The sequence below is a fragment of the Pinus tabuliformis genome, chromosome Q (genome assembly GCF_031772625.1).
Source record: "Pinus tabuliformis cultivar Carrire ecotype Pingquan chromosome Q, CPIR1, whole genome shotgun sequence".
In the NCBI taxonomy this organism is placed as follows: Eukaryota; Viridiplantae; Streptophyta; class Pinopsida; order Pinales; family Pinaceae; genus Pinus; species Pinus tabuliformis.
The window spans coordinates 1080874011-1080886127 of NC_142296.1; the positions used below are offsets into that span (position 1 = coordinate 1080874011).

General features: G+C 32.1%; 1 protein-coding gene across 1 annotated transcript; it reads right to left on the minus strand.

The window, feature by feature from the left end:
• Positions 1–10242: 10242 nt before the first annotated feature.
• LOC149223281 (uncharacterized) lies at positions 10243–11622 on the minus strand. The gene is made up of 2 exons (XM_089387854.1): positions 10565–11622; positions 10243–10366 (listed from the first exon to the last, which is right to left on the minus strand). The coding sequence occupies exons 1-2, from the start codon at positions 11620–11622 to the stop codon at positions 10243–10245; spliced, it is 1182 nt and encodes a 393-aa protein (XP_089243980.1).
• Between the last annotated feature and the right edge of the window lie 495 nt (positions 11623–12117).

A 12117-nucleotide genomic window follows, 5' to 3' on the forward strand; every position in this document is an offset into this window, starting at 1 on the left:
TTGTTACTTCTAAGTTCAAAGAAAAATTGTGGTGTGAGAAAGATTTAGCGTCTAAAAGAAAATTAAGTTATTATAAGAAGGTCATCAACCCCACCCTTGAAGATCAAAAGTATCTCTCTATTCTAACTAGCTCAAAAAAGAAAATTAATATAGCAAAGATTAGAACGAATTCTCATGAGCTCCATAGTGAGACTGGCCGCTGGGTAGTTCCTAAAACGCCATGGATGGAAAGGATCTGCCATATTTGTGAGAATAAGAGCATCGAGGATGAAAGCCACTTCCTCTTAGAGTGCCCTGCATACAACCACATTAGATCTCAATTTCACAACCTTTGTTACAATACTGACCTTTCTAGTCTTTTACAATGCCAAAATTATAGTGAACTCGGGAGGCTTCTCTCCAAGCTTTTTGAGCATCGGAATAACATCTTAAATCAAAATAAATAATTTGTCTTTTTAGGTCCGATAGATCATTATTTGGTCTCAGTGAACGTTAACAACCATCATCATCATCATCAAAATGTCCCAAGTTGAGATTTTTCTTTTTAGCATGCACAACATTATGTTATTACTACATCAAAACACAATCTTAAATTTTTAATATTAAACATTATATTATTATAAAAAATATGTAATAATTAAAAAAAATAATTAATGATATTTTCCAATTAAAATAAATTATTAATTAAAAAATTAAAATAATAAAAATTTTGAATCTAATTATTAATTATATACCTGTTAATTTCATTCACCATAAATAATAATTCACAAGTGATTAAAAAAATCCTAGATTTTAGAAATTTAAGGCCACGATAATACATTCACCATAAATAATAATTGACAAGTGATTAAAAAAATCCTAGATTTTAGAAATTGAAGGCCACGATAATAATCACGATTTAATCATTTTTAAAATATAATTAATTTTTTAATCCACCATCCCGTTAAATGGGTTGCCAGAAGTTTGAATATGCAAATAGAATCATACACGACTTGTTTTAAATGGGAAGCATATATGAATCATGACTAATTTTTAAGCATATTTATTATAATTGTGGTTAAGAAAGCTTTCTCGTTTAGTATAAGAAATATGTTTTAATGTAATGTTAAATATTTTAAATGAGTTAAATTACATAAAAATAAATATAATATAATATAATATAATGAAAAATAATATAGTGTAATTTAAATATTTTAATTGAAATAAAATAAAATTAAAAAAATTTAAATATAAAAATAAAAATAGTTGTGTAAAAATAAAATAAAAATGGTCATTTTATTGATTTATGGTATTGAGAAATTGTTGTATTATTTAAAGGGGAATTAAACTAACTTAGATTTATATTAACTCCATAATTATCAAATTAAATCTCTTGAAATGCAAAACTCTTTTAATGCTAAAAAATGTTGACCTCTCAAAATATAATAGATCTAGATTTAAAATAATCTAAACTAGTAAATAACTCAAATATCTGACTTATATAACATATCTTATTTAGCTTACTTATCAAATATAATAAATAATTTAAATATCATATTTACATAATTAATAAATAATTTAGATACTTTATTTATAGAATTTTCATATTTTTGTATGATGTAAATTTATCATTTATCATTGAGGATTTGTATTAGAAGCTTATTAACATAATTTCCCACAAATATGTTAAACAAATTAACTCTCTTCTGAACTTTTATTAATTTGTGATATATGTAGTTATTTAAATGTTACATCATTTATTTTATTTACCTTATTTATTAAATATAATAATTAATTTAGATACTCTATTTAAATTGTGAATGAATTTGGCTTGCTTCTTTATTTTTATTTCAAATTTGAAGAAAATTTTGGAATTTGATGATTGATCGGATTGTTATTAGTTAAATTTTAAACTATTGCCAAACTCTATGATCATGATAAGTTGAGTGGAATGATGAGATTTGTGTTAAAACTACTATTAATATAATTGCCCATAATTTGTGTATTGAAATTATTTTGGTAGAAGTCACATCATAATTTTGGATTCTATGTGTTTTGAACTATCCAATGTATTTTTTGATATTTACTATGGTTCATCGTCGAGACTAACTACGTTGGATGGCTTGATAGCCTTAAATTCCAAAATCATTGTGAAGACTAACCATAATTATAATGTTATTTCTACTTTATAATAATAATAATAATGACCCCGATCAGGATGCAAGCTGATGATGGAACAACAAACGGGGATTTGTAGGGTACCTCTGATTACTGTACCACTGCCCCTCTGATTAGGGGAACTGCTGGGAATCATGAGTGGGAAGTCAGGGAAGCAAATATAAATGGATATCCACTTGCATCTTGGGTAGAGGGGGAAGGGTATGCAAACCATGGCTGGCTTAACGCTGGCATACAACAATGCTAACCAACTGGTAATTGACAAGTGGAAGATAACCTGCCTGCGGCTATGAGGAGGTGGGTGACCATGAGGAGGTGGGTGTGGCGACGAGGTCCATTTGCTGTTGGAAGTAGGTGAGCCCCACTTGGAGAATGGACCTATGACCATGAAGGCTCTGGCATCAACACCCAAGGGGAAGGGGAGGATCAAGGTGGGGTGGTTATCTGTGATAATACAACCCAGGGGCGTGATCATTGTTATACCATGTTGAATTATTTTTGGTTAATGAATTGTTGCAATGAACAGGATTGGGGCATCTCTGCTCATCCTTTGAAAGGTCGTGGCTGTGGAAGATGGGCCTAGCTACCCAGAAAGGAAAAGGAATCGAGCACGTCTGAGCCTCGCAAGGGTAGAAAATCAATGGAAAGGCTTATCAGTGAGGCTACAGAGGCATATCATGAGGGCACAGATGCAGGTATTTGAAAATTTTTAGAGGAATGGGAAGAGGAATTCAAGTAGAACAATGAGACAGATGCAGAAATGGATGATTAGAGGACCCTAGTCCCGTATCCTGGTACCACTAGAGGCATGATCACTCAATTTAAATAGACCTTATACCTTTATTGGTTGAGAAAAGCATGCTAGGCAAGGCTATGGAGTAGATTTCGACGGGCATGGTTTTTACTATCCAAGGCATTCCAAGCTGCAAACAGGAATTCCTGAAAGTTCAGTTTCAACTCCATAAGCAAGATATCAGGGTAGAACTATGAGGCACATTCCATGTATCTTGGAATTTTTCGAGATGCCTAGATCGAATGTCAAAGACCCTGCGCGAGTGGAATCAGTCTCGGACGAACAAAATGATTATACAATCTCACTTGTTTAATTTTGTTTTATATGCAGATGGGTTTTACTTTCCCTTATGAAACAATATGTATAGGTAGAAATCTAGAATATGGTCATGAAACAGAGAATTATATAGCTTGAATAGAAAGACTGAAACATTTTTGTTTTTGGATGGCACACAATGCAGATAGGTGGCCAACATACTTGGTTTCCCAATGCACAAGTTGAGGCCACCGAACAAATCTATGTGGTGTAAATTTGCTTATAAATGAATAGAAGAAAAAGACCTACCAAGCTTAACAAAATAATAATAATAATAATAATAATAATAATAATAATAATATAACAATTAGAGCCCACGGGGCTTTGGATTGACGGTGAATGGGTGCACTGTTAAGGCACTCCTTGCGATAGGTCACCGGTTCAAATCCCGTGGGTACCTAGGTTAGTCTTAACTAGAAAAAAAAAATAATATAACAATTAGCCTCCTTCCAAATTCCAATTAATTTTCAAATATATATAATTAAATAAATGTCACAGCACTGACCATATTTATCTTATTCAATAAATATAATAAATTCAATAAATATAATAAATAATATAGATACTACAATTTAAATGGTGTATGTTTTATCTCATCCATTAAATATAATAAATAATTTAGATACAACTTTTAAATGGTGTATGAATTTGTCCAATTTTATTTTGATGGTAAATTTTTAAAAATGTTTTAGAATTTAATGGTTGACGTCACAGTTATTTGTCAAATTCCAAAATGTTTCCAATTAAATATAACAATGAAGTTTAAGCGTTTAGTCTGAACTCAATGCATCAGATGTTATAATATTCTTAATGATATTTGTCGTAAACATTAATTACTGGTTATTATTGATAAAATACTGTCTGTGACACATCACTCAATGCACACGGTTGTTCATTACTGTCCTGGCAAAGACACTACTGGTTGAAGCGTTGCGGTGATGGTCGACGTTGCATCCATTCAAACTGGAAGAAGATAATGGGAGCATGAAACTGTGTAAATTACGACAACTCAGAGAATTGTACAGTAACAATAGTTCAGTCAAAACGACAAAACTGCAATAGCTGCGGACGAAAGCCATATCCTCCCACTCCCCGTAGTAATATAACGGTCATCCTTATGTTAAAAGTTCGATTAGGATTGGGCAATTTTGTCGTTCTCATCATATTAAAATTATTCACATATAAATAATTACAAATGCAGAAACATATATGCTGGTATATAAAACCCTTTAGATGGAACTCTTTCTTTTCGGCTTGTGTCGTTGCGTACGAATGGAAGTTATATATATATATATATATATATATATATATTAATCAATTAATTAATTAATTAGAAAGATGTGATATGGCATGTTTTTCAAATGGAAGGTCGAATTGTTTTAAGTCAAAGTATGTCTATGTTTGTTATAGATTGTGTTTTATATATTATATTTTTATAACATATTTATATATGTTATATTTATTAATGACATCTTATGTATACATGTGAGGGAAATAATTCCACTTAGTTGTGCAAATTCAAAAGTGTCGAATATGAGTGAAATTTCCATAGGTTTATACTTTACGTGTTACACTAGATTATGAGGCTTACGTGCACTTGAACCCCTTGAGTGTGCACATAAAGTCACCAGGTTGAACCATTTATGATAGGAAAGTTGCAAGCTGGTGTAAATTTTGTTTATTGATTAAATTCATAAATTTGAGTGAGTTAATGAATAGAAGATTTATATTTAATTTTAAATTCGCATTAAATAAAAAGTGATTTAAAATTATTAAAAATTAATAAATTGATATAATAAGTTAAAAAGTGATTTAAAATTAATAAAAATTAATAAAATGATATAATAAGTTAAAGTAATATATATATTTTTAATTTTAAATTATAAGAAAAATTAAAATGTATTTATATTTTTTATATAAAAATTAACATATATATTATTTAAATATATTAAAATTGGGATACAAATATGTTAGTGTGATAAAGATATAAATTCTTAAAACTTATATTTCTGAAATAATTTAACACTATGTTTTATTAAGGAACTCTTAATTTAATAATTTAATAATGATAATAATATAATTGTTAATGTTATAGACAAGTCAAACACTATTTTTGATGTATGAGAGTCCTATGATACATACATAATTTTGAAAATAATTTCGTAGTGGTAGAAATGAATAGTCACTAGATAAATGTACAATTTCTTATAAAATATAAAATGAATAGCCACTTCTTTGGGTTGTCGATTACCATTCGTTAGGTTTATAATGTAATCCAATGGGTTTATAATATAAATTCCTTGGGTTTATTAATCTAAGGGTTCATATTCCTAGGTTTTAATATAATTTCCTTGTGTTTATAATCATGGTCAACCATGGTCCAACATCACATTGTGACAAAGATTATCCCAATATGAAAATCAACAATGCTCAGCGATCGTCAACCATGGTCATTTATAGTCAACCATGGTCAACCATGGTTAAATTTCACATTGTGACAAAGAATGTCTCAATATGAAGATCAATCATGGTCAACCATGGTAAATCATGGTTAATATACAAATCAACCATGGTCAATTATGGTCAAACATGGTCCAACATCACATTCTGGACAAATATTTTCTCAATGTAAATATCAACCTTGGTCAACCATCATCAACCATGGTCAAACATGATTAATCATTTTCAACCATGGTCAACTATGGTCAACTATGGTCCAATGTCATATTGTGACAAAGATTGTCTCAATCCGAAAATCAACCATGGTCAACCATTATCAATCATGGTCACTCATTGTTAATAACCATGGTCACATTATGACAAAGATTGTCTCATTGTTCAATGTCACATTGTGTCAGCCATGATCACCCATGGTCCAATGTCGCATTGCGACAAAGATTCTCAACATGAAAACCAAATAAACGTCAACCATGGTCAACCATCGTCCAACGTCACATTGTGACAATGATTGTCTCAATATGAAAATCAAGCATGGTTAACCATAATATCAATAATATCAATCCCTAGGGTTTATAATATCAATCCCTTGCGTTTATTCATCTAAGGGTTCATATTCGTAGGGTATAATATTATTAATAGGTTTATATTATTATCCTTGGGTTTAATATAAACCCCTTGGGTTTATAATTCATTTGTTTATAATATACATTCCTTGGGTATATAATATTAATCATGGGGTTTATATTCCTAGGTTTATTATTTAGCCTAGAGTTTATGATATTAATCCTTTGTTCTTGTTAATTTTAGGGTTTATATTACTAGGTTTTAATATTCAACAATGTTCAACCATGGTTATCCATCGTCCAATGTCGCATTGTGACAAAGATTCTCTTAATATGAAAATCAATCATGGTCAACGATTGCATTGTGACAAAGATTGTCTCACTAAGAAAATCAACCATGCTCAACCACGCTCAATCATCATCCAAAGTCACATTGTGACAACGATTGTCTCAATATGAAAATCAACCTTGGTCAACCATAATATCAATAATATCAATCCCTAGGGTTTATAATATCAATCCCTTGGGTTTATTAACCTAAGGGTTCATATCGCTAGGGTATAATATTATTGATACGTTTACATTATTAATCCTTGGGTTTAATATAAATCGCTTGAGTTTATAATATAAATTCCTTAGGTTTACAATATTAATCATGGAGTTTATATTCCTAATTTATTATTCAGCCTAGGGTTTATAATATTAATCCCTTGTGTTTATTAATTTTAGTGTTTAATATTCAACCATGGTCAATTATGGTCAACCAAGGTCCAACATCACATTGTGACAAAGATTGTTTCAATGTAAAAATCAATTGTGGTCAACTCTTATCAACCATGGTCAAGCGTGGTTCATCATTATCAACCATGGTCAAGTGTGGTTAATAATTATCAACCATGGTCAACTATGGTCCAACGTCACATTGTGACAATGATTTTCTCAACCTAAAAATCAACCGTGGTCAACCATTGTCAATCATGGTCAATAATCGTTAATAACTATGGTCATACTATGAAAAATATTTTCTAGTTGTTCAACATCACATTGTGTCAGCCATGGTCCAATGTCGCATTGTAACAAAGATTCTCAATATGAAAATCAACCATGTTCAACCATGGTCCAACGCCGCATTATGACAAATATTCTCTCAATATAAAAATCAATCATTGTCAACCATGGTCCAAAGTCACATTTTGATAAAGATTGTCTCACTATGAAAATCATCCATGCTCAACCATGGTCAATAATGGTCAACCATGGTCAACCATTGTCCAATGTTGCATTGTGACAACGATTGTCTCAATATGAAAATTAACCATGGTCAACCATAATATTAATAATATCAATCCCTTGGGTTTTTAGTATTAATTCCTTTGTTTTATAATATCAATCCATTCAGTATATTAATCTAAGGGTTCATATTCCTAGGGTATAATATTATTCACAGGTTTATAATATTAATCCCTTAGTTTCAATATAAATCATGGTCAATTAAAGGGTTTTTATACCTTGGATATATTAGTCGCTTTAGTTTATAATACCTTGAGGTTTTAGTATTGACCCATTGGGTTTATAATATCAATCCATTTGGTCTATTAATCTAAGGGTTCATATTCGTAGGGTATAATACTAAAACTTGAGTGGATTATAAACCCAAGGGAATAATATTAACCTAAGGGATAATAATCCCAAAGGATTAATACTAAAAACCCAAGTAATTATAAATCTAAGGGATAATATTAAACCCTAGGGATTAATATTTAAACCCAATGTAAGTAAACCCGAAAATAAATATTATAAACCATCAAATAAACATCGTTGACCATGACTGACAATGGTTGATTTCCATTTTGAGACAGTGATTGTCACAATGTGACGTCTGACCATGGTCTACAACCATCTTTATTCGAGGGTATTTCATATTTATCTTAGGGTTTGTATACCTTGGGTTTACAATATTAATTCCTTGGGTTTAATTTTATTCCTTTGGTTTTATAATCCCTTTCGTTTAATACTGAAAACCCAAGGAATTATAAACCCTAGGGAATAATATTAAACCCTAAGAATTAATATTAATTACAAACCCTACGAATAATATTATACCCTCAGAATATGAATAATTAAAATATATATCCCAATATACCTGAGGGATTAATACTAAAACCCCAAGGGATTATAAACCCAAGGGAATAATATTAAACCAGGGGATTAATACTAAAATCCCTAGAGTTTATATTCCCTTTGGTTTCCGCTATTAATCCCTTGGGTTTATTATGCCCTTGGGTATAATATTATTCATAGGTTTTATAAACCTAAGGGACTAATATTATAAACCCCATGGATTGATATTATAAACCCAAGGGAATAATAAACCCAAGCGATTAGTACTAAAAACCCAAGGGAATTTAAACCCGAGGGTTTTTAGTATTAATATCTTGGGTTTATTATCCCTTCGATTAATATTATTCCCTTGGGTTTATAAACCCTTGGGGTTTGAGCATTAACCCCTTGGGTTTATTATTCTCTTGGGATTATAATATGATTTCCTTGGGTTTATTAATCTAAGGGTTCATATTCCATGGGTATAATATTATTCATAGTATTTGTAATTAATATTATTCCCTAAGGTTTAATATTATTCCGTAGGGTTTATAATTCCTTGGGTTTTTAGTATTAAACCTAAGGGATTATAAACCCAAATGAATAATATTAAACCCAAGGAATATAAACCCTAAGATAAATATGATAAAACCTAGAATAAATATGGTTGACCATGGTCAACCATGCTCCAACATCGCATTCTGACAAGCATTGTCTCAAAATGAAATCAACCATGGTAAATTGTGTTTATTTTAGTGTTTATAATATTTATCTTAGGGTTTACATACCCTGGGTTTATAATATTAATTCTTAAGGTTTAATATTATTCCCTTCGATTTATTATCACTTGGATTAATATTATTGCCTTTGGGTTTATAATTCTTTGGGGTTTTAGTATTAAACCCTAGGAATATGAGCCCTTACTTTAATAAACTCAACTGATTGATATTATAAACCCAAGGGTTAATACTAAAACCCCAAGGTTTTATAAACCCAAGAGACTAATATTATTAAACCCAAGGGACTAATATTATAAATCCAAGGTATATAAACCCTTGGATGGCCATGATTTATATGAACCTTAATGATTAATATTATAAACCTATGAATAATATTATACCCTAGGAATATGAATCATTATATTAATATACACGAGGGATTGATCTTATAAACCCAAAGGATTAATATTAAAGACCAAAGGGGATGTAAAACCTAGGCTTTTTAGCTTTAATCTCTCAATTTAATATTATTCCCTTGGGTTTATAATCATTTGGGATTTTATTATTAACACCTTAGGTTTATTATTCCTTTGGGCTTATAATACTAATCCCTAGATTTTATTAATCTAAGGGCTCATATTCCTAGGGTTTATATTTATATTACATAACTTAAATTTAAATTTAAATAATAATAAATAATATTTAGTATTAAATAATAATTATTTTTTTTTCCAAAGAAAAAAGCGAACTTTTTATAAACAAGATAAAAAGTTACATGGTATATGCCCGAGCATTCATTTTGCTGTATGATGATATCATAAAGCTACTGCAGAAAAGTGACAGTCTTTTCTGTACAAAAGCTTGACAATGTATCCTCTGAAGACGTAAACCTCAATGAACAGTTTACGTTTCCAGCAACAAGACACTAAAAACAGTCCAAAAAACATTATCCATCAAGAGGTCTCAGTCACATATCTATTTCCTGGGTCTCCTCTTAGGAGGAAAACAACCCAACAGAAAATAGATACTAAGCAAAACTTTGAAAATAGTTTTTCAATATACAACAGCAGTCCCAAAAGGATAACAAGCATTGTGAACAAAACTGGTAGGAAAAGCAAAAACAACATCAAAGAAACTAGGAGTGTGGAGGTTGATCCGACACACGGATCTGTCCATGAATCTCCTCTGCTACTTTCCAGCTGCCCAGATCCTGCTGCAAACCATCCTTAGAAAGCTTGTCTGCTGATACATTGCGCTCCCTGTAGATATGGCATAGTGAGAACACATTAAAAGAGAGCTTTAAAACCTGTATTTCTTCTAATAAAGGTCTCAGCATATAATTTTGACAACTACTTTGACCATTAACCCATTTTATGACATTTAAAGAGTCTCCGAAAATCTGAACCGTGTAGATGTTCCTGTGAATGAGCTAGCAAAGAAGTAGTTTTAGGGCAGACAATTCTGCAAAGTTATTTGATCCAGTGCCTAGACCCACTGAAGCTTTTAAAATCTGATTTGCATTTAAATGAATAATCATCCCTGCTCCTACTTTATTGTTCTGAGAAGCCCCATCAAAGTAGGCCCATGGGACCCCTTCTTTAATTTGTTCTTCCCTTATCTGTCTGGGGTTTCTTCCCTCCTCAGTTTTCGGAATATTTGAGAAAATAGAAGTACATTGTACCGCTATTGATTCAGCTGAGGTTTCCTTGTCCAAGAATATGCACCTGTTCCTTGCGATCCAGACCCCCCAGCAGATGATGGGGGGTAGATTTCGCATGTTCCCCTCAGGATACTGTCGCCACCATTTGTCCCAGACATCAGGAAAATTTTCCCCTTCCCAGTCAGATTTGCACAAGGGGAATCTCCCCGGTCCTTGCTTATATCTGGATTGAAGAATGTCCCAGGTAGGAATTTTCCTTTTGAGAATACACCAAAAGAATAGTCTGGCTTTTGCCGGGCATTTGAGTTTCCACAAAAGCTTGGCCCACCACTCCGGGTCTTCCCAGCCTTTTTTTGACATTAAGAATTTATACCCGAATTTTGGAGAATAAGATCCAGATTCCACATGTGCCCATACTAGTTGATCCTGTCTGCCTTTCAGCCTTACATTTGATCTGGATAGTTCTTGAGTATAAGCCTTCCACTCATTCCACCAGAATGGCCTAAGATCTAGTTCTTCTCCAGTTTTCCAAGCTTGACCCCATATTGTAGAAAAGCCAATTTTCTCTACCTGACTTAGGAAGAGGATGCCTTTGGATTCAAGATGTCTGATTAAGCCAGGGGAGAGGGAAAATTTTTCATTACATCCAACCCAGGGGTCCTTTCCTATCCTCAGATTTTCCCCATTACCAACCTGCCAGGCCAAACCTTGTTCAATCACCTTGAAAGCCTCCACAGTAGCTTTCCAAACCACCGAAGCATTTTTTTCTTTCTTGTTTGGGTTCCTAATCCATTCTTCTAAAGGTACAGGGTCTATGTATTTCGTCTTCACCACTCTCGTCCAAAGATTTTCCATCTTGATGATTTTCCATCCCAATTTGGCTACCAGAGGTTGAAATTAGGGAGGTTTTTAATCCCCCATCCTCCCCATTCTTTAGGCCTTCCCACTTTCTCCCATGCAACCCACAGGAGTACTGAGTCCTCCTTTGAACTTGCCTAGAGAAATCTACTGCAAATCCTTCTTATCTTGTCCAATATCCCTTTTGGAACCCATGTTAATGCTGCCCAGTATACCGACATGGCTAGTAACACAGATTTGATTAAGGTCAATCTCCCTGCTCTAGAAAGCCATTTGAAACTCCAATGCGAAATTTTGGCTTCAATTTTTGCAATCAACCAATTCCAGTCTTGTTTCTTATAGGCGTTAGGCTTCAACCAAAAACCTAGATACTTGAAAGGATTCTCCATGCTGAACACATCAAAGGGAAGAATTGAAGTGATCTGGGTTTTCTCATGCCTATCTAATCCTTCCAGAATTAACTGAGATTTCCTGTAGTTTATTTGCATCCCT